The sequence below is a fragment of the Denticeps clupeoides genome, chromosome 7, assembly GCF_900700375.1.
Source record: "Denticeps clupeoides chromosome 7, fDenClu1.1, whole genome shotgun sequence".
Lineage (NCBI taxonomy): Eukaryota > Metazoa > Chordata > Actinopteri > Clupeiformes > Denticipitidae > Denticeps > Denticeps clupeoides.
The window spans coordinates 17,581,424-17,604,092 of NC_041713.1; the positions used below are offsets into that span (position 1 = coordinate 17,581,424).

Here is a 22,669-nt window from a genome sequence, read left to right on the forward strand (position 1 = left end):
CTAGAATTCACATTTTGAGATATGTATAATGCCCCGGACTGAGTAGATGTAGCTTCAGGTTTATGGCGAGAACTCCTCTCCTTTAACCGCGCTGAGCTTCCCCTTTAACAGACGCGCCCTGGAGCGGTGTCACTTCCCCGGTTTCTTGTCGGCCGACACAAATCTCTCCCCACAAAACCTCCAGGCTTTCCCCTTCAGTCCCCCATTCCGCGGACTGTCGCGTCTGCAATGCGCGCCGCCGCCCTGCTGCCTGTCGCCTGGCTGCTCGGACCGGCTCGGGGTTACTTCTCGGAGGAGCGCTGGAGCCCCGAGTCCCCGCTGCTGGCGCCGCGGCTGCTGCTGGCGCTCATCTGCCGCAACTCGGAGCACTCGCTGCCCTACGTCCTGGGGACCGTCGAGCGCCTGAACTACCCGAAGGAGCGCGTCGCTCTCTGGTATGAGGTTCGGCGAGACTGCCGCTGTCCTTCTATCGCCACTGCTGGCTTGACGGCAACAGTTTTCTTTTACTTAAAACAAACCCCAAAAAAAAGATTTGGAACCACGATTTCTGCTTTATTTCACCACACTATTAGGACGAACAGATAATGCAGTTCATCTTGGCTTAAGAATGAATAACTCTTCTCCACCTGCTTAATTATTATACAGAAGTGCTTAAGTGAACTGGAGATAACTCATGATCCTGGTCACTCGTCCCCCATCAGTCCTGCTCTTCATCTGTCTCATTTCATCCGCCAAGTTCAGGTCTGTGAGCATCTGTCGGCCAGTCTGGGAAGTCTGGGAAGATTGAAAGCCTGTGGAAGCGGTGTGAGGCGTGTGGTGTGTTTTTTTTTTTCTTCTTCTCCTCCTTCGTCCAGCAGCATTTATCTCAGGCGAGTTCTTGGGCCCGGCTGGACTCGCTTCGTCTGGTTCTGGCACGACGCCCTGGGACGGAAAGACTTCACAGCTCCGGCACATGCCGTAGGGTTCAGCTTTGGCTTTGCGTGATGCTCCGTCCACCCGTGTGTCCGGTCCACCGGTCTGCTGTACGCCCAGCACAGGCGGTAGACCTGGCCGGTGTCACGGTGACAGGACTAGTGGCGGAGAAACGGCAGGGAACGTAACATCACTTGGGATTCTTTGTTTGAGAACAGCACGGAGGACTTTTTCCCACGGCCTCTCCATGCAATATGTGACCCAGATGAAGGCTTGTAATGGGGTGCTGTGGCATTGTACTGTAATATTATACTCCACCTACTGTATCCACGCCTAGTTTTTAGCGCTGCAGAGGTCTTTGGAGAAGATGCATACATTTTTTTATTCATTATTTCTGTACAAACAATATTGACTGCATTCAGGAACAGTGGCTTGTGGAAGGAAGAACAACATTGAATGATTTTTTTTTGTTTTTGTTTTTTTGGGAAAGGGTGGCTACTGACCACAATGTTGACAACACCACTGCCCTGCTCCGGGATTGGCTCCTCAAGGTACAGAAGCTCTACCACAACGTGGAATGGCGGCCTCAGGAGAAACCCAGGTATGGCCAGATAGGCTTTCTTGCTTTATTTCAGGGTTCTTGAGGTTTGAAAGGTGGTTGGACATGGTTTATTCCAGTGGATCCCAGCATGGGGTCTACAGGAATATGTCAGGGGTTCCAAGTCAAATAACTAAACAGTCCAGAAAAATGGTGGCTGATACTCTGATTTTGGAGAGAAGGCTGTGGGTTAGGATTATAATATGGTTGCAAAATGTCATGACATGGAGTACCACAAAATAAAACATTTTAAAGTATCTGTGATATCACTGTGAACAGTGTACTATTTAAATTATTATAATTATCTGTGCCATTTGAAGCAAGTCTTCAAGGTGGATTACCATGAAAAGAATATCTCACTGAAAGACTAAAATTTCATTATGGATCATTTCTGAACCCACAGGTCATATCAAGGTGAAGAGGGGCCCAAGCAATGGACAGACCACCGCTACGCTCATCTGATGAAGCTGCGCCAGGCTGCACTGGAGGCCGCCCGTGACATGTGGGCTGACTATTTCATGGTAGGAAGCTCGGTTCTTTTAACAGAACATGAACAGAACATGAACAGCTCAACAGCAGAAAATGAACAAGTGGTGGCTCCTGAACAAGGGGTGGTAGTAGCCTAGTGGGTAATACATTCGCCTATGAACCAGAAGACCCAGGTTCAAATACTGCTTACTACCATTGTGTCCCTGAGCAAGACACTTAACCCTAAGTTGCTCCAGGGGAGAACGGTCCCCCCTGATTGTAAGTTACTTTGGATATGGGCGATTGATAAATGCTGTAAATGTAAATGTAACTAAAGTTTTTACGTACATTCGTGGCCGAAGGTTTTGAGAATTACATAAATACTGGTTTTGCTGCTTCTGTGTTGTAGATCTTTTTGTCAGTTTTTTCTGTGGTGTATTGAAGTATAATTACAAGAATTTTTATTGACTATTATCTCAAGTTTATGAAAGAGCCCATATCTGCAGTTTGCCCTGACATGCTGTCAATCAACTTCTGGGCCACTGAACAAAGCCCTGTCCCCACATACTGTTCCCTGGGTGCCTGTCATGGCTGCCCACTGCTAACCAAGGGTGATGGGTTAATAGCAGAGGACACATTTTGCTGTGTGCGCCGTGTGCTGTGCTGTTTTTCACAATGACATTAACTTTTTTATCACTTTCATGACGTGAAAGTGAAAACATTCACTTTCAAAATTTTTAAAGTTCATTTTCATGGCAAAGAGGGACTTTTTCAATTCATCTGATCACTTTTCATAACATTCTGGAGTTTATGTAAATTGCCATAATAAAAACACAAGCAGCAAACTTTGTGAAAACCAGTATTTATGTCATTCTTGACTGTATAAATAGTGCAATATGTGTTTGTGTGTGTGCCCACCTTTTAGATTGTCGACTGTGACAACCTTTTGACCAATCCGGATGTGCTTTGGAAGCTCATAAGGGAGAATAAAACCATTGTGGCTCCTATGCTAGAGTCACGTGCTGCTTATTCGAACTTCTGGTGTGGAATGACCATGCAGGTACTGAACGTTTAAACTCCAGTGGCCAACGTGGTTCTGCTTTCTTGCTTCTTTGTGATACTGTGTCTTCTTTCACTTCCAACTTCTGCACCAATGAAGATACTCAAAACATGCTATGAATGCATCAATGTGACTGACCTTTTCCCAGTTAATGTATGGTAGGTGTCTTTTGAGAGTGAGAAGCAGGAAATATGAAAATACATTGGCTCTATAGTTGTTCTTTTGATTGTTGTTGCTGTACATTTAGACTTGAGTAAAATCGCATGCTTACTTTTAATTGGAAAGTTTTGCAAAATATATATACATACACACACACACTGGGTACGGAAAGTATTCAGACGACCCCCCCCCCTAAATTTTTCACCCTTTGTTATATAGCAGCCATTTGCTAAAATGGTCATAAGTATTCTGACCCTTTGCTGTGAAACTCATATATTTAACTGAGGTGCTGTCCATTTCCCCTGATCATCCTTGAGATGGTTCTACACCTTCATTTGAGTCCAGCTGTGTTTGATTATACTGACTGAACTTGACTAAGAAAACCACACCCCTGTCTATATAAGACCTTACAGCTCACAATGCACGTCAGACCAAATGAGATTCATGAGGTCAAAGAGCTCAGAGTTGTGGCAAAGCACAGATCTGGCAAAGGTTGCAAAAAAAATGTACAACGTTTGGGATGACCAGAACCCTTCCTAGAGCTGGCCATCTGGCCAAACTGAGCTATCGGAGGAGAAGAGCCTTGTGAGAGAGGTAAAGAAGAACCTAAAGATCACTGTGGCTGAGCTTCAGAGATGCAGGCGGGAGATGGGAGAAAGTTGTAGAACGTCAACCATCACTGCAGCCCTCCACCAGTCGGGGCTTTATGGAAGAGTTGCCCGACGGAAGCCTCTCCTTGCATCAAGTTTGCTAAAAAAAAAACACCTGAAGATGATGAGAAATAAGATTCTATGGTCTGATGAGACCAATATAACTTTTTGGCCTTAATTGTAAGTGGTATGTGTGGAGGAAACCAGGCACTGCTCTTCACTTGTCAAATACAGTCCCAAAAGTGAAGCATGGTGGATCCCCAAATCCAAATGTAAAAAACTTGTTGCATCTTTTCCAAAAGGACTCATGGCTGTATTAGATCAAAGGGGAGCGTCTACTACATACTGAGCAAAGGGTCTGAATACTTAGGACCATGTGTTTTTCTTTGTTAATAAATCAGCTAAAATGTCAACAATTCTGTGTTTTCTGTCAATATAGGGTGCTGTGTGTACATTAATGAGGGAAAAATTTACTTAAATTATTTTAGCAAATGGCTGCAATATAAAAAAAGAGTGAAGAATCTAAGGGGGTCTGAATTCTTTCCATACCCAATGTATATATGCATAAAACCATGCATTTGTCATCACTGAGTGTTAAAAATATGTGCATGAACCAAATCCTAAAATAATATGCATGAACCAAATCCTACAACACCTTAAAGTGCTTGTCAAATATTTACCCTCATCCTCCCAAAATGTCTGAATGGGTTTTTTTAAAAATAAATACATAAATATCATTGATGCATACTAAAGGCTAAATTCAGTTGCAATGGGTTAACTGTTATGTGTAAAGTCCATGCCACAAAATATCTATAGATGAAAAACACAATCTCACCCATTGTAGGGATACTACAAGCGCACCCCTGCCTACATACCGATGCGCAAGCAACTTCGGAAGGGTTGCTTTGCAGTTCCAATGGTGCACTCCACCTTCATGATAGATTTACGGAAGGAGGCTTCCAGGCTGCTGGCTTTTAACCCACCTCACCCAGAGTACAACTGGCCTTTCGATGACATCATCATTTTTGCTTTTTCAGCTCGCATGGCAGGTAACAATCTTAACATGCATTACTGGGCTTTTTATAACAACATCTGACTTTAATCAAAATAAATGCAAAAAAATGAACTGAATATTTTTATTCCAAAACAGAATAGCATAAACGAATATCTTCTGTATATTTGCATCTCTGTCTCTCTTCAGATGTTCAGATGTTCATCCTCAACAGAGAAACCTTTGGGTATTTGCCTACCCCACTGCGCGCCCATAACAGCTTGAAGGATGAAGAAGAGAGTTTCATTCATTCAGTACTAGAAGTCAATGGTGAGCGTGGTGTATTATTGTGACCGTACAGTCATTAAGGGCCACATGTTAAGGGAAGATGAGTTTCTTCTTCCTCCTCTCTCTGTAGTAAGGAATGCCCCAGTGGAGCCATCAAAGTACCTTCCTGCCCCCGTCAGACACCCAGACAAATTAGGCTTTGATGAGGTTTGTTTAATAGAAATTATTTACTGTCACCTTGAGCTCTTAAGAGTTCCTAATCCCCATGTGCAACTTGTCCTTGCAGGTTTTCATGATAAATTTGAAGCGTAGGACTGACCGCCGGGAACGTATGCTGAGGGCACTTCATGAGCAGGAGATTGCCTGTGAAATTGTGGATGCTGTGGACGGAAAGTGCGTTGGACAATTGTTGTTGGAGCTCAGTTAAGAGCCTCAAACAAGGAGAGTGCAAATGTCATGTTCTGCACTGTTTTATATCATTTTGCCCCAGAGCGCTGAATGTCAGTGAGATCCATGACATGGGAATTCACATGCTGCCTGGCTACAGTGACCCATATCATGGCCGCCCCCTAACCAAAGGAGAGCTGGGCTGCTTCCTGTCTCACTACAACATTTGGAAAGAGGTAAGGAATGTATTCAAGTCCTGTCCTTGTGTGGAAACTCAAGTCCACGTCATCATTATGACTCGTTGTTAAGATTGTAGCTCGGGGCCTGAAGACCACACTTGTGCTAGAGGATGATCTGCGATTTGAGGTTTTCTTCAAGAGGCGCCTGCAAAACCTAATGAGGGAGGTGGAGAGTGAAGGCTTGGACTGGGATCTCATGTGAGTTCTCCCTCATGATACGCATCTGTCTGCCAGACCAGATGCTAATTTTGTCTTTTAATTTGGATGTCTCTTAGCTACATTGGGAGAAAGAGGATGCAGGTGGATCACAGAGAGAAGGCAGTACCCAACATTCACAATCTGGTGCAGGCTGACTATTCCTATTGGACGCTGGGATACATGATGTCACTGCAGGGTGCCAAGAAGCTCCTCAGAGCAGAGCCTCTGAAGAAGATGCTACCTGTGGATGAATTTCTACCAATCATGTTTAACAAACATCCAGTGTAAGTTCTTATCTTGTTACTTTTGAGTTCGATGTAATGGTGTAGTGGCATACCCACATTTATCAATTTTCAGTGTGGGCCCAATTTGACGCTCTTGTAGTTAATATGGCCATATTAATGTATTGGTGAAACTGTAGTTATGTATTTATTCATTTTTAAACAATCAATGACGATGTCAAAACAGGATCAATCAAGTTAATTTGACTCATAGTAGAATATTAGCTTCATGTCTGGAGAGTGCCTTAATACAGATGCTTCTGTTTTCCAGTACATGGCTCTCTTAATTCCCCAAGAGGCTCAAGTTTATAGTGTAGCTTCTATTATAGCCTCAAGCAGGGCCCACACTTCCGACTATGGTCAAATGTGTGCCTAATGTGGGCTGCCAAAGCATGTCATTGATACAGCTACCCATTTGACCCAAAGCTATCCTGGACGTTTTCTTTATTCCTATCCCTGCTAATCCTATAGTCACGTTTGGCTAAATTTTACCAGGGCATAATTCAAACCCTCTTTTTTTTGTCAGTAATGTCCAATACAGGATATCTGTGGGCCAGTCAAGATGTGTGTGCTAAAACCACATGGCACAACAGAGCTGACCAATATTGTGTCCATGTGGGATTTCTTTGGCTTTATGTAACCCACGCACCAACCACACTGCCATCAGTCCACAGAGTCACTTTCTGGGTTGCTCTCAATCTTTCTCTCTCTCTCTCTCTCACTCCTCATCTCTTCAGTTCTGATTATATGGAGCAGTATGAAACGAGGGACCTGAAGGCCTTCTCAGCTGAACCTCTGTTAGTCTTCCCAACCCACTACACCGGAGACCCCGGATACATCAGTGACACTGAGACGTCCACCATGTGGGACAATGACAAAAGGCGGACGGACTGGGACAGGGCCAAATCCGCTAAGGCCAGAAAACAAGCAAAGCTCAGATCTGAGGCACAGAACTCGGACGTATTTCAGTCTGAGTTCGACCACGCCGTCCATGATGAACTCTGAAAGGTGCAGGCTGGACCACTGCTATAAAGCACAGCAATGAGAGGTATTGTTGATGCCTCATGAATTTCTTCTTTTTTCTTTTTTTTTTAACCAATGTCAACATGCAAGTGCCTTTTCACAACAATGTGCCTTATTTCATTTTTTTATTCTCACGTCTTGGAATATACTTGAATATACACTAATGCCTTATTCCATATGCAATGCTGCAGAATTTCTTAATTTGCATGTAAAATGACAATTCAGTTATCATCAGATCATACTCCTGTTTACCCTAGAACGCTGCAGATTAGCAATAACATTAATCGCTCTTTATGTTGCTGCTAACTACATTCTTTTGTTTGTGGTTTTATTTATTTCCATTTAAAGGGAAAATTAGAGTAATTCCACCACCATTTGAAACTAGTCCCTAAATGAAATGCTATTGCTTGACCCTCTATAAAGGTGGCCCTTAATTTAACCCTTCACATTTCAGCTCGAACCAAATAGGCAGTTTTGAAAGTTTTGTTATTTTTAGATGTTGACCATGTATATGCACTGTGTACTTTTGTCCACTAGTCAGCGTTGACTGTTTATCCACTTTAATGTGTCTGTTACTTTACTGATTTGTTTTTGTTTAAACTTTTTTATTTGTGACATGATCATTTGTCTTTAATGGGAATTCTGAATGTCTCCTCTATATTTAACAATTGTTTTAATGTGAAAGCAGACCAAGTTATTGACTACATGATGTGACAGGTATAAAAAAAATGTATCTCAGAGCACAGCTTTGACCACTGAAGGGGGACTATTTTTCATCACAAATATTGCAGGCCTGTGTGGAGAGTCAAGCTGCTTCTTAATGATATCTTTGGTGTGCATGCAGACAGCAGCAGCCCTTTCAGAAGCTCCAGGCCAACCACCACTGGAAGTGCCTTACACTTTGTGGGTGCAGCAGTGTGTGATTTAGAGCAGTAAAATGTGCCACAGGGATTCCTCAGAAAGCCACTTCCAAACCCCAGAGGTTTCTTTTCTGTATGCATGGTGGTGGGGGAGGGTGACAAAATGTTTTATGTTCTTGTTAAATTCTGGGGTGGGGACTGCCTGTGTTTTAGTGTTTTGGTATTTTTAGTCTGGTTGGGGAGGGTGTGTTTCACGATGCCTTTTGATGTTTTATTTTCCTTCCTTTTTCCCAAATTTTTATCCATATACAAAAATGATTAAAAAATGTTTTGTAACAAGCTGATTAATAAGTCATTGTTGGAACAAATGACAAAAGTCTATATTTATACTAATTTATCCATCAAGTATTCTGTCAATTATACATTTTGATTAATCAGGTAACCTATACTTTTGCGTTTTTAAAACTAATTGGAAATATACAGCAGCAAACAGCTTAGTTAAAATGAACAACTTTCCTTTTTAGAACAATGAATTCAGATTTTTTAAATAGCAAAATACATCAAACACATGAACTGGTCGGCATGCAGTAAATTTCAGTGCCGTGTTGAATTCTGACTGTTCAAGGAAAACCTTGTATGCAATAATAATAAATAAATAAATACATAACTTAATAAATAGCATAAATAAGCATTGTCTTTGCACTATGCAGCATAACTTTCTGAGGTACAAATCCTCTGTGCTGATGTTCAGCGCTCCAGTTCCCTTTTCCTAAAATCTTGCACCAATAACAGAACCAATATGTTTAGATCCAAAACTGGCAAAATATTTTGCTAACCAGAACTGTGAATAGGATGAGAAATTCCATGTGGTCCATGTCGTTCTCACTGCATTTTTTCCAAGCGAATAGAGACGTGGGATCTGGAACCTGCTGATCTGATGACCCTGCGCTGTCTTCCTGCACAGTGACCCTGTAGGGGGCAGTATTGTACCCTTATATATAACTATGGATAACAAGATGTTATGTTTCTGAAACCATTGATAAAAAAAACATTGTTTATTAAAAAATAAACTGAAATGAAGACACCTTCGCAAGTGTATGCATTATGCACAATAATGCGTGCACAGCAAAAACACACCATGTACACACACACACACACAACTCAAGCACAGCTTGCCAGCACTCTTCCTGTGAACGTTTACACACAAACCCTGTCTTCACACACACACACACGCACACACACAATTAGAAGAAGTTTGGGGTAATAGGTGTGTCTACACTGAAAGTGACACTTCCTCCTCGTGCGATGGTGAAAGACCATTGGCCAACCTCCACAGCTTTAGAGGAAGAGAACTCAACTTAGGAAAGGAAGGTGCTTGATCATATCATGCCAGCACTCTTGTCGGTGTTTTTCCGTGTTTGCTGGAGATCAAGTGCGGTTCAGCCATTCGTTCTGTACGTGCTGTGGTGAAGATGCTCTGAAGGTCGGCCAGGTGGACGACTGCACGCCAGTGACTGCATCTTTGACGGGAGAAGGGGGAGCTATGGAGGAGGCAGAGGACGCCGTGTCCGAGGAGCAGCCCAGGTTCCGGGGTGAGCACGAATCTGCATGTGGTCTTAGTCTCAGGGGTCTGGGACCAAGGTTATAGCTGTGCGGTTTGTGCTCCAGCTTGACCGCCGTGCATGGAAGTGTGCGCTGTGTGTGTTGATGGGTGTGACTGTGTGGCTCGAAGGCTGAGTGCACGTTCTCAGTTTCAGATGATGCAGGATCACGGCACTTCCTGTGCACTTGCCCTCCATTTTGTGTGGCCGTAAGAAAAACATTTTCTTAATGCCACAGATGCAGACATCAGTAAATGTTTCTCAAAAGAGGCTGAGGAGGCCAGGCCAGGCAATGGGCTGTGGTTCCAGCTCAGCATCTCCATTATCCAGACTCGGTGCTTGGATGTGGTGTCGAAGTGTGTCTTTGTCACTGTGGAGGATTGAGGATCTGCGCTAGCTTGAAAAAAACACGGCCTTGTTCTGAATGTGACAAAAAGTCAAGCAGGATGTGGTCGAACCAAAATGGAGCAAGCCACTCGGAGCGAAAAAGACAGATTGACAACATTTTAAAAAAGATTGCACTACACAATAAAATAACTCTGATAGTTTGAATGCTGGTATTGAACCTGTTTTATGGTTTCATTAATAGTGTAGCCTGCTTTTATTGAATGGGATCATTCATTCTGGTTGCTTTGTACTTTTCCCCTTCTCCGTTTAATTCTTAAAAGATATGTTTTAAGCATATGTGACTTGGGATCTGGACACATGTGTGGTTGGTTTTGGGTTTTGTCTGTGATCAGGATGAAATGTACGATCCTTCTGACCTTCTCTTCTTTGTGCATTCCACGGATCTTCACGAGGAGTTCTGTTCCCTGTTACAGATGTGAGCGTAAAAAGCAGACACTCTGACGCCAAACGCTACAGTGAGATCCTGCGGGACTTCGACAACCTGGAGTTGTCTTTGGATTATGAGTATGTGAAGCCGTACAACACCACAGCCTTCAGTGCACTTTGTCTGTGACATGCTTGTCAACTTCTCTGTCGACTGCTCTCTAGTCCTGTGGAGGAAATGCTTGCAGATGGCGACTCACAGTCCATCACAGACGCCATATGTACAGAAGCCACAGAGAATGCAGATCTGGATGACGTGACTGTGAGAGACGAGGCTCGTTCTCTGGACATTCTTTTATTATTATTATTTTATTGGATTCAACAGTTACAGCCAAGGCCTTTCTTCCTCTGCAGGGTGAAGACATGTGCTGTGCAGATATTCAGCCCGATGAGGATGACAGAGATGGTGGGCTGAATGGTAAGTGTTTTTAATGCTTGTATGTTAGTATAACAAATAATTGTAGTAATTTAATGGACAATTTGGTAAATTCAGAGACACTAAGGAAGCAAACAAGACGGAGGTTCATTGCCCTTTGTCATCAGTCAGTGAACTTCAGCAACTGTGATTGGGGTGGCGGTGACTGTTATATGCAGAACTTCCCAGAAGTTAATCTTGACCTTCGACCTTGTTTGTGTGGGATTAGCGCCGTGGGCTAACTGCCTCTTGCTAACAGGATTAGCCCTAGAGATGGAGGCAGCGGATTAAACCTGCAAACAGCTGCTCCTGGTTTTCCCTTCAGAGGTTAGAAAACAGCCAGTATATACTGTAATAAATGCAAACGCTTCAAATAAACAATTGTGAACATAACAAATAGAATGATAGGATAACATTAACAAAACGTTGTAAAGAAACATTAGGGTGGTAGTAGCCTAGCGGGTAACACATTCGACTTTGAACCCCACTTACTACCATTGTGTCCCTGAGCAAGACACTTAACCGTGAGTGTCTCCAGGGGGACTCTGTCCCTGTAACTACTGATGGATAAGGACGTCTGAAAATGTAAGAAAAGGTGGAGGGCTAAGATAGGGATCAGTCGTGTGATGCACTTTAACCAGTGGTTCTCTGTAAGTACTCTCACCCATGGGTGCTCAACTACACCCAGCACGGCAGAGCAGATTACGTAGATTAGCTTGACACAGCGTGCTTAAATAACACAGCAGTTCTGCTTAGAAGCCCTGGGCCCTCGGCCAGACCCGGCCTGTGTGGAAGTTCTCAGCTTCTCCCAGAGTGGCCTTAGGCACACCTTGAAGCCTGAGCTTCCCTTTTTAACCGGGACCTTCATCCATCTGTTCTCCCTGTCCCTTGTACCCAGACTTTGAATGTGATGAGATGACTAAAGGGGGCAGCCAGGGAAGTCATACTGTAGGGGACTCGTGGGACAGTTATCATTAAAATGCCTCTAGATGAAATAGTATGTGTGTGTGTGTTTTTAAAAGAGTGGGTTCAATAGCAACAAACATTGTGTAGCTGCAGGGTTGTGTTAGTCCAATTGCATTTACTGTACGACGAATTTAATGATCGAAATTGGCATTCCCTGGAGTGGATTTTGATTAGCTGCCGGACGATAATTCAAATCAACATGCACAGAGAGCTGCTAAGACTGGATGAGTGGCAGGGGTTTGGCTGAAGTCATTCTTTCTTCTAAACCTGGCTGCTGGCTCACTGTCACACCCCTACAATCTTGGCCCTTCTAGCTATTAATCCCTCCCAGGTGCTTCTGCAAGGGACGTGGACGTGATCAGACAAAATGGGTATGTGCCATGTTGAAAGATATGACAGAGTGACAAAGAGACGTCTGTCCATGTACATATTGACAGTGCATCAGTCCTGCAATAACCGTTCAAGAGGAAGTGTACCAAAACCGCTCACATCCCAATTTTGAAGTGAGACAATTAGGGTCCAGTGAGGCAGGGATGCGTACACAAATGTACTTCACATTTACGCAAATGTACATCACTTCTTGTCCCAAACCTAATTTGGACCTCTACATACCAAACAGTTTGTGATTTTTTAATGCCCTTATTCTTGCATACTGTGAACATAGGTGAGCTAATTGGGTTAAAATGATGTAGAGCAACAGATTGTGATTTGATAGGGAAGCGGCATCAGTGGATGAGCAGAGTGGGCGGAGACAGTGGGGGGGGGCTGATCCTCAGGCATCTCTCCTCTATTGCTCCTGAATTCCCATCTGTTAACCAGGGGAGCAGCTGGGCACCAGACCCAGTGTCAACCGGCACTACTGTTTCCTTCTTGTTGGTTGTAAAAGAAGATGAGCACTTCAGTGACCCACCACAGGACCTTCAGTTGGAATGGATGGAGCACTTGGAACATCTTTCTTTTAGTTCGCTATTGATTTTTAATATATATACATGAAATGAAACTGGCTGAGTGAGAGAAAGAGAGGGTCAAGAGACTTTGAACTGTAGATTTCGTTGGGACCCGAGAGTGCTGAGGGTTCCAGGATGCTGATGTACACTTTTTCAGCCCAGGATGCCGACCAGGCCCTCTGCCGCTATGAGGGGGGTGTGGAAATTGCCCTGCAGTATGCCAAGTTGTGGTGCAGGTACGCCAAAGACCTTCTTGCCTGGATGGACAAAAGAATCAACTTGGGTGAGTGTTTTAAGTGAAAGTGATTGTCTTGTCTTTGTGATACAGTACACAGTGCACACAACGAAATCTGTCCTCTGTGCAGTCATGAAAGGCACCTGGGGAGCAGTGTGTTGGGACAGTACCTTCCTCATGGGGACCTTCGGTAGCGAGTCCCTTTCTTTACATGCTAGGCCACCACTGCCCCAATAACATGGGGGTGGAGAGAAACAAAATGCTGTGAGTTATGGGTAGAACCCTGTCGACCCGATAATTATAGCTGTAACCATACAAACGAGGTCACACAGGTCCAGCTTCTCAGAAAAGTCAGAAATTGCCAGCTTATGGACTGAAAAGGAGGTGCAACCTGAGGGTAACTGCATACTAAGATCTGGCATCAAGCATGTGTACCTGGAGAACTCCTGTCCTTATTATAGTCCTCCTGTAATTACGTTTAAATCATTAAATCTCACCTTGTGGAGAACCCGCAAGTTAATATCAGGTATGTTAGCTGCGCTCCAACTCAATTGTCTCATTCTCAACTGTCAGGATCAGGATCAGATTTATTTGCCAATATTTGGTATGCAGAAGAATGCAATAAAAAACAGGAAATATATATATAAATAAAGTATTCAATTAAGATCCAACCTGCAGGGGTGATATACTATGTTTCTTGCCGTCATCACAGTTCAAAAAGTTCAGCAAAGTTTGTACAATTTTCAGCTGGGTCTGAGTTACGTTGCTTCAGCATCCACTATGATCTGCAAGGTCAGCAATCACGTATTGGCAGAGTGCGCGCTGTTGCTAGTAGTATTTTTTAATGCATTGATTGAATGCCCATGCAGCGCCTGATATCGACCCTCATGAGTAATGCTGTCTGCACAGTGACTGACCCTTCATTCTGTGTAACAGTAAAAATAATTTTTTTTTTTAAAAATCCACCCACAACATGCAGGGTTTTTTTTTAGCTATGCCAATGTCATGGTCATTGGCAGCTTCACATCAGGCTGAGGGACCCAGCATGATGTGTGAATGTGCAGATGTGCAAAATTTTTATTTCCATTTTATTTGCCCTCGCCACTCAGGGGGTGTTTTATTTTTTTAGATGACCAGATCATCTCCCTGACTGAGCCTCTTTCCCACACTTGTTTCTGGCATAGTTTTAAATAAGCATTATAGCAAGCTTTGGTTTTTGATTGCAATGAATTAATCATGATTAGAGTGTGCAATTAATTTTGTGATTTCACATACATCTAAAATAATTTTATACACAGAGAACACGTAGAAACAGATCACATCACCAAAGTGTTTTCTGCCATTTTTTGGTAATTGTGAAACACCGCATATGGTTCACACAACAAAATGTGTCCTGTGCATTTAACCCTTGGTCACTTTGTTCTGTTGTGTTTGTCTAAACTGATATTTTCATTTGTAGAACAAGAGTTTGCTAAGAATATAACAAAAGCAGCGGAAACCGCAAGGTCCTGTGTTTCTCAGCAGGTATGAATGTGTGTTTGAGTGCCTGCTTGTATACTTATCAGTGGGTTTGTAGCATAAATGTACCTTTTAGGAATGTGGTTTAGCTTCTCAAGGCAGTATATTTGTATATTTTAAGTGCTATTGATCTGATGAGGCTGATCAAGTGTTTTGGAAAGAGATTGCTGTCTCTTTTTAGCTACTCTTTGTGTAATACTCGTTACCTGTCAACCCAATGTTTGTGCAGGAACTGATGCCCTTACAGGCAATCTACTCAAAGGCCCTGGAGCTCGATCTGAAGAACAGCTCAAATGCCAAACACACTGCAGAGATGCTGCAGGTCCGCTGCTATCAGGTATTCACCCACAGTGCGTACATCAGATGTTGTGGAAAGATCTTTCATGAAACCACAAATGCAGTCAATTTGATTCTCTCTCTCTCTCTCTCTTTCTCTCACAAGGCCCTGGTTGCTAAGAGGAATGAGATTGACAAGTGGCGCAAAGAGTTCAAAGAGCAGTGGACAAAGGAGCAGAAGAAGATGGTGGGTATCTGTTTTTGTGCCATTGAGCCACCGTCCTCAGTCCCTTTTCCTGCTCTAATGGGGTTATGTGGTGTTAGAATGATGCAGTGTCGGCTCTGAAGAGGGCACGGCAGCAATACATTCAGCGCTGCGAGGAGCTGGAGAAGGCCAAGGCAAACACGGCTAAAGCAGAGGAGGATTCTGGGGGATACAAGACCCTGGACAAGAGAAGGAAGTCAAGGGATGATGCACAAACCAAGGTACAGATAGTAAAAAAAAAAAGAACAAAATATATATTTATACAGTATAGGGTTGTAGCGGTAAACAAAAATCACAGTTTGGAACATACCTTTATGCGTGTTACATTTACATTTATGGCATTTATCAGACGCCCTTATCCAGAGCGACTTACAGTCAGTAGTTACAGGGACAGTCCCCACCTGGAGCAGCTTAGGGTCAAGTATCTTGCTCAGGGACACAATGGTAGTAAGCGGGATTTGCGGGATTCTTCTGGTTATTCTTCTGGTTACCCACTTCTGGTTACCCACTAGGCTACTACCACCCTCTGTTATCAGTACAAGTGCTTAAGCAGTGGCTTACCTGTCAAAATGTTTTTTAAATGGAACATTCTGTTACCTACAACTCAAATACTGTTTCCTGAAATGTGCTTAAACAATGTATTCAAAAACGCTATACGTCCTGCTGGTAACATCGCTGTATTCGAGACATAAAGGGGGTGGGGCTTGTGTGACTGAAAATCATACTATGAACATGCGTTACGTCATTCCACCAACGTTACGGCGGTGTTGTAGTACATTTTAAAGATCCTCTTTACTCCTGTAGTTACTGTAGGGATCATTTACATTTTTTACCATTCCTGTGGAAAACAGTGGGTCTCCTCAGAATACTGCTGGTAGTAGCCTAGGGGTAACACACTCGCCTATGAACAAGAAGACCCGGGTTCAAGTCCTGCTTACTACCATTGTGTCCCTGAACAAGACACTTAACCCTAAGTTGCTCCAGGGAGACTGTCCCTGTAACTACTGATTGTAAGTCGCTCTGGATAAGGGCGTCTGATAAATGCTGTAAATGTAAATGTAAATGTACTGCCTGTTCCTGTGCATTTATTATTTTGAACTCTGTAGGTCCAACTGGCCTTACAGTGCAGCTATGTTTAAGGGATCCTTGTGAAAAATGTATACATTTTTATTTTGCAAACCTTAATGCTCATACCTAGGCGGTTTGGTACGAATACACGTACCATAATAGAGCAGTGGTGATATCAAATAACTTTGGACTGTGAATATACAGGTGACTGAAGCCGAGATGCTGTACAGACAGTGTGTCTGCGATGCCCAGACCCACCAAGACAACCTGGAACGGGTGAAGGAGAAGATCATAGTTCACATCCGGAAGCTCATCTGCCAAGGAGACAATGTGCTGAAGGAGGTGGGCTGATTGATGAGAAGCACAGCTAAGCTTGACTCCTGCTGAGCAGTTGCTGTAACTTTGTTCCCTTCCTCCCCCAGGCCACTGTGAACATGTTCTTTTTCCAACGACAACAGGCCGAGCAAGTGCCTTTGGACTACCAGAGCCTGGAGCTCACATGCCGGCCGTGTGAGCCCGGCGAACCCTACCTTCGTTACATTTTCACCAACCAGAGGCGTGAGCAGCCCCTTCAGATTTTTGCTTTCCAGGAGTTTGTTCCACCCAGCAAGAGGTGAGAGATTTAGGCAGGATGAAGGAGATGCTGCTTTTGCTGGTTGAATGCTGAATATGACTAGATGGTGCTGCCCAATTGTAAATATGCAAGGTCCATTTCACTAAGTTTTGATAATTTGGCTGAGAAAAGAGTGATCCAGACTGGATTAAATGTAGAACCATCTGAATGTATTGGAAAGTGCACATATTAGGCATCTAGTTCAAATGATGGTTAATATCTCAAATGTGCAGAGAATTAATGAATACACAAAAAACATGTCATGGACATTATCTTATAACAGTTTTTGTAGGTTACAATACATAATGCAGTTCTCACCCCAATCAGACTGAGGTGTGCAGACCATTACTTTACAAACCATGACCACTTAATCTGAACAGTCAAAGCACTGTAGACCAGAGCAGCATGTAGATTTTGTGTCATTTTGACTATTTGTACACGAAAATATGCAATAATCATTTCAATGTGCAAATACTTCACTTATTTTTTTTATATTTGAATATATGTTTGTGGTGTAATTTATTATGAAAAGGAATGCTCGTTAAAGGGTGTTTCTCAACTCAGTGTGATCTTGTGACTGAACATGGCTGTTCAACTTCCTGTTTGAGAGACTCACACTTCCGAGAAGCCCTGAAGCAGTAGGCAAGTCACCAGTCAGTCAGGTGACTGGGGTTTAAAAATAGCTTGCTAAGTGCCAAAAGGGGCATTTGCCAACGCATTTTTTGCAAATGAATTCAAATCATCTGTGTAAAATCTGTTCAGTTTGCAAAGGGCAGTAATTGAATTTGATTTGAATAAATGAATTGCACTGAAATTAAATAAAATGTGTACCATGGTAGGATATTTGTTGTCTCGATTGCTCCTGGTGCAAATGACTCTGCTGCTATTTGACAGATCGCCACCCAGTGGACGCCGTAAAACCAGCAACACCATCAGCTCTCTTCAGGATTACCCAATACCAGATGATGCCAAATTGACCCTGAATGACTGCAGTATGTTTACTTTGTTTATTTAGGTCATTCAATCTGTATTAATAAATAAATTATGCTTAAAATAACACTGCAAATATAAAAACTACATATATTTTAATATGGTCACTGCTTTTTAAAAACTTTTTGGCTGGCAAGTTTACATATCTTCCACACCTTTGATGATTCTGCACGATGTCAGAACAAACGGGATGTTGCAAATTGTAAGATATGTTTTCCGGCACAGGGCGACCTGGTAACAGTGACAGTGAGAGCATGGGAGGGAGTCTTGAGTCTCTGTCCAGCCCCGGTGAGCCTAAACAATAACATAGCATTATCCAATCACAAGCCACTTTGTTTCTAACTGCCACTGACGTGAAATTTCAATTCTTCCAGCACATGGGAACCGGAGGCTTCCTAACGCATCTTCCACAGGGACCATGTCATCTGATGACCCTGATGATATGGGCACTGTATGTGAGGAAGGTGAGAACTGAAGCACAAGATTATATATAGCCCAGGTTTCAATGAATTCTATGTTTTCTCCATGTCCAGCAGCTTTCTTGTTGACACTTTCTTTTAATTTAATTTTATAACCATTGAGCACATCCAGGCTTCTCTACTGTTTTATCTACCCCCTAACTTCCAGAAAGTGGTGATGGACTATCCGACAGCAATGGCCTCATGAACAAAATGCGTCCCTCGCTAGCCGCTCTGACACATAGACTCAAGAAAATGAAGAGCAAGATGATCAAATGCAAGCAGTGTGAAAACTACATCCTGGTCGGTGGGATTGAATGCGGGGGGGTAAGTGCAAGGTTATTCTCGTCGCTGATGTCTTTGGGTTGTTGCTGAACCTCCTGTCTTGTTGTCTCCTCAGTGTGGCCTCGCGCTCCATAGGAAGTGTCTGGAGGTTTGCCAGATCGAGTGCGAGCAGAGGCAGGCGGTGGCATTTTCCCTGCTGTCCAGAGAGCATCCGGGCGAGGTGCCCTATATCGTTCGACACTGTACTGCTGAGGTGGAGAGCAGAGCCCTGAATGTTCAGGTACAGATTCATGCAATATACATTTGTCTCTCAATTGATGCTAATTGAGATCAGAACCGATCAATTGGAAAAATTTGAAAAAATATTTGCCAAATTTTTTGATTAATGAATAATCTCATTCTTAAGGCTAAGGCATCCTATGACAGAAAAGTGAAAGTGAAGTGATTGTCATTGTGATACACAGCACAGCACATGGTGACACAACAAAATATGCTTTTTGGTGAGCAGTTGTGCTTTGCTCAGTGGCACCTCAGTGGCACCTTGGTGAATCGCGATTTGAACCGGCAACCTACTGATTACGGGGCCGCTTCCTTAACCGCTAGGCCACCACTGCCCCAGAGCTAATAAGTGTGGCAATTAGTGCAAATTAGTAGGTCAGTTGGGCAACATTTTTACATTTCTGCCTAATGGCTGATTCAGTTGAAACACCCAAAAGTGCACACAAAAAATGGGTCAGCAAAATCGGCCCTAAAACTCCTTCACTGTTCACTTGTCCGTCTTTATGTATCGACTCTCTCGCTAAGATGGTGTAGGTCAGTAATGGAACAAAAAATAAAAAGAATTCATTAGCAAAGGCATGACCGCAACATTGCATTTGTGTTTCTCTTTAAGGGGGTTTATCGAATCAGTGGCTCTAAGCAGCGGATTGAAAAACTGTGCATGGCATTTGAGATCCAGAAGGACCAGGTTGATCTCTCTGACATTTCGCCACATGACATCACCTCTGTCCTAAAGTTCTTTTTCAAGCAGGTAGTGTTGAATTAGGGTTTTGAAATTAGGGTTTTGAATGGGAATTTCAGGACACTGAAATGTTTAAATGCTCTTTGTTCCTCCTGAAGCTTCCAGAGCCATTGATGACCTTTGACCTTTACAAAAATTTCATCACTGTGGGCAAGGCTCTCCAGCGTTTGAATGAGAAGGAGACTGGTGGAGCGGTGGATGACATCGTACACAATCTGAAAGAGATTGTGGAACGGCTGCCTCCATATAACTACAGAACCCTGCAGCACATGATTGTTCATCTGGTCAGGTATTGTTTTATACATTATTTCCATTCCCAAAATAGTACAGAGCAAACATGGACTTCACCTGCTATTAAATATGAACTTTTATATGCACAGAGTCTCAGAAAACTATGAAGAGAACAAGATGTCACCCGGAAACCTGGGTATTATTTTTGGCCCAACTCTCATGCGCCCCCTGGTGTCTGCCGATGTGTCGATGGTCACGCTTCTAGAGACCAGCTACCAGGCCCTTGTGGTGGAGTTTCTCATCTCACACCATGAGCAGGTGTTTGGGGCATCTAGGAGACCCAGCACCCCATCTCCTCCTGTCCCTACAGCGCCGCTGCCTGACACCCCTCCAAGAGCCCACTGCCCTGCTGACCACCAGGAGCAAGAGGGCTTGTCCCGAGAACGTCCTCATTCACTCGAGGTGAGCAACTTTACGCGTTGAGCTGATCTCAATTGCTCACAATTTCACAAAGCAACAGATGATAGGATAGTCCAACCAAAAGCTACTCTTTGCTTAAATTGGATTAATTAAACGAAAATTTCCTGCTTTTCCTGCTTCCTGTGAATGGTAGATGGGCCTGAAACATGTTGTGTCTGCGTTGTCTGCTGTGCAGAAACCTGTCACTTCTTAAAAGCTTATTCTGCTACGGTTCTTTCTGTCTTTGCTTCTTTTTTGCTCTCATTAGAACCTCTCCCATCCTGTACAAACATCCAGCACCTTTGATTTTTAAATAAAAATGTAAAAAATATATATTTTTCTAATACAAATAGCAAGAGGGAGTAAAGGCTATTTACACCAGAATTCTTCTTTGGCAGAATTCCATTGGCATTAATGCTGCACTTTATTTTCTTTTGTAATTGTCACATTAATCATGATATTATTGGCCCATGACGTTGCATGAAAATAAAGTTTATTTTCAAATGTAGTTTATGCATCAGAAAATGATGCGAATTGTAAATGGTAAAGCAAATAGTGCCAAAACAAACAGTGAATGGGGCTGAATCAGATTTGTCATGACATTAAATGACACTAGAAATGTGTAAACTTGTCACCTCAGCCTATTTGGCAGGAGCATTTTCATGCATGTGGCGCATTAGGATGAGTAGATCTGTTCCCTTGTGCCATGTGCCTCTGACACCGGCCGCTATTGTTTCTGAGAGTTTGTATCATTTTAACAGACTCATGCATTCAAGAGAGACTCGTCTGAGGGTTATATTTCTGACAAGTCTTCATCCAATGAGGCAGTGGATCAGCTCAGCCCTGAGACCAATGAGAGAGCAGGTAGGAGGGAGGAGGTGTGGAGAGTCGTACAAGCCTGTCTTCTTCCGCAGTTCTTTCCCAGATGTTTCAAATCGCTTACGTGTTACATGTTGGCTTCTAGTCTGTTTTTTGGAGCTTTTCACCCTTTTGTTGTTGTCTTTGTGCAGTATTTTAATAAAAATGTAAATATTTTTTTATTCTAATTTTTTTAATCATTCCTGTTATTGTACCTTCCAAATCAGGTCGTTTTTTTGAGGGTTATTGTTGCCAAACCTCAAAAGCATGTCTATTTAGTGCGCTGCTTTTCCTTCTTCTCTTTTTTCCCGGACTGCAGTCCTGGTTGTGAGGCAAGCGGCGGCTGCTGCTGCCTCTGGGGACACGGATCTTCACCGTGGCACCCAGCCTCATGCCTGCATCAGCAGACAGCCAGGAAAGTACCAGAAGCTGCCCCCTCCAACCTCCTTCATCTTCTCCTCTGGCCTTCAGCTGAGGGGGGAGGGTGCAGGAACCCTGGAGAGGACCCGGCCGCTGAGCGCAGGCAGCTTGGGCCCGCAGGAGACTAGGGACGCCACCCACCTCCCGGGCGCCACTGAGCTGAGCCCTCAGACTTGGCTCTACGGTGCGCCGTCACATCATCAAACACACAGAAACTCCGACGGGGCAGAGCGCGAGGGTGCGAAGGAACGCTTGGGTAAACTAAACAGTAATCAGTCCAATAATAGATCAGGGGGTGGCGGTGAGGGGACAGTCCTGGACCATTCCTTCCGGAGACCGCCCCGGGAGGAGCGGACTGCCCACAAGATTCTGTCGGGTCTCAAACTGAGACGCAGTGACTCGGGAAAAGAAGAACAGCTCCATTTTGTCTAATGGACACAACAGCAGGACTGTCTCCATAAAGAAACAATTATAATTAAAAAGTATAAATATATGTATCGGCACTTTTGTAATTGTTTTAATGTTATTTTCACATTATATTACTAATGTGATTCACATATTACATTTAATCATTCTGGTCTAATGAAGACACAACATAAGATTCAGTTTAGTGGGGAATAGACATACAATGTTATTAACATTATGTGTAGACAATAAAAAATTGTTTTGTTTTTTGCAGTAAAAAACTGTTTCTTATACTTGACATTAGCGTTACAGTAGACACTGGTGTCTCCTTGGCATTTTCTATTTACTTTTTGATCTTGTTTTACATTTTTACATATATCACATTTTAAATAGGTTTTTCATGAACAAACTGAGAATAATAGTATACGAAAAACACAGGACTGTGTGTGTGTTTTTTTTTTTTTGCACTAGTGCTGTAGTTCAGATGTAAAAGATTGGGCCCACTAGCGTGATGTTTCCCAGCCTGTAGGGAACACGCATGTCTAATATCTCCACTGTTCACGAGGATTCTAGATGCAGAGAACTGTCCCAAATGTAATTGTTTGGCCTGGTTTTGTTTTTTCTAGAGTAATCTATTCTTCATTGCGTTGGGCTTTTTTTTTTTTTTAAGTTGGCTGCAATCTGAGCTGAGCT

At 43.2% G+C, this 22,669-nt stretch overlaps 2 protein-coding genes across 4 annotated transcripts; both read left to right on the plus strand.

Annotated features, from left to right (window-relative positions):
- The first annotated feature begins 156 nt into the window (after positions 1 to 156).
- colgalt1a (collagen beta(1-O)galactosyltransferase 1a) lies at positions 157 to 7,869 on the plus strand. Its single transcript, XM_028986606.1, has 12 exons — positions 157 to 434; positions 1,403 to 1,513; positions 1,914 to 2,031; positions 2,904 to 3,038; positions 4,692 to 4,896; positions 5,049 to 5,168; positions 5,257 to 5,333; positions 5,413 to 5,519; positions 5,617 to 5,749; positions 5,823 to 5,950; positions 6,028 to 6,234; positions 6,969 to 7,869. Exons 1-12 carry the CDS (start codon positions 229 to 231, stop codon positions 7,234 to 7,236), a joined length of 1,815 nt encoding a protein of 604 aa, XP_028842439.1. The 5' UTR covers positions 157 to 228; the 3' UTR covers positions 7,237 to 7,869.
- Positions 7,870 to 8,023: 154 nt separating this feature from the next.
- gmip (GEM interacting protein) lies at positions 8,024 to 22,274 on the plus strand. Of its 3 annotated transcripts, none has more exons than XM_028986603.1 (21): positions 8,024 to 9,706; positions 10,537 to 10,627; positions 10,712 to 10,820; positions 10,901 to 10,964; positions 13,032 to 13,157; positions 14,569 to 14,633; positions 14,857 to 14,964; positions 15,070 to 15,150; positions 15,228 to 15,389; positions 16,441 to 16,578; positions 16,659 to 16,849; positions 17,744 to 17,841; positions 18,065 to 18,127; positions 18,214 to 18,303; positions 18,467 to 18,624; positions 18,698 to 18,862; positions 19,475 to 19,612; positions 19,702 to 19,892; positions 19,984 to 20,296; positions 21,055 to 21,157; positions 21,471 to 22,274. In XM_028986603.1, the coding sequence occupies exons 1-21, from the start codon at positions 9,658 to 9,660 to the stop codon at positions 22,001 to 22,003; spliced, it is 3,036 nt and encodes a 1,011-aa protein (XP_028842436.1). In that variant the 5' UTR covers positions 8,024 to 9,657; the 3' UTR covers positions 22,004 to 22,274. The 3 variants fall into 3 exon arrangements, with proteins under 3 accessions (XP_028842436.1, XP_028842437.1, XP_028842438.1); XM_028986604.1 differs by having other exon boundaries at positions 10,712 to 10,808; XM_028986605.1 differs by lacking the exon at positions 21,055 to 21,157 and having other exon boundaries at positions 21,471 to 21,623.
- The last annotated feature ends 395 nt before the right edge of the window (positions 22,275 to 22,669 follow it).

Excerpts from the sequence above, each read along its gene's own strand:
- colgalt1a (XM_028986606.1), top strand. The coding sequence starts at position 229 with ATGCGCGCCGCCGCCCTGCTGCCTGTCGCCTGGCTGCTCGGACCGGCT. Across the intron at positions 1,514-1,913 it reads CGGCCTCAGGAGAAACCCAG|GTCATATCAAGGTGAAGAGG; the intron begins GTATGGCCAGAT and ends CTGAACCCACAG. Across the intron at positions 5,951-6,027 it reads GGCTTGGACTGGGATCTCAT|CTACATTGGGAGAAAGAGGA; the intron begins GTGAGTTCTCCC and ends GATGTCTCTTAG.
- gmip (XM_028986603.1), top strand. The coding sequence starts at position 9,658 with ATGGAGGAGGCAGAGGACGCCGTGTCCGAGGAGCAGCCCAGGTTCCGG. Across the intron at positions 10,628-10,711 it reads GAGTTGTCTTTGGATTATGA|TCCTGTGGAGGAAATGCTTG; the intron begins GTATGTGAAGCC and ends ACTGCTCTCTAG. Across the intron at positions 18,625-18,697 it reads GTGGGATTGAATGCGGGGGG|TGTGGCCTCGCGCTCCATAG; the intron begins GTAAGTGCAAGG and ends TTGTCTCCTCAG.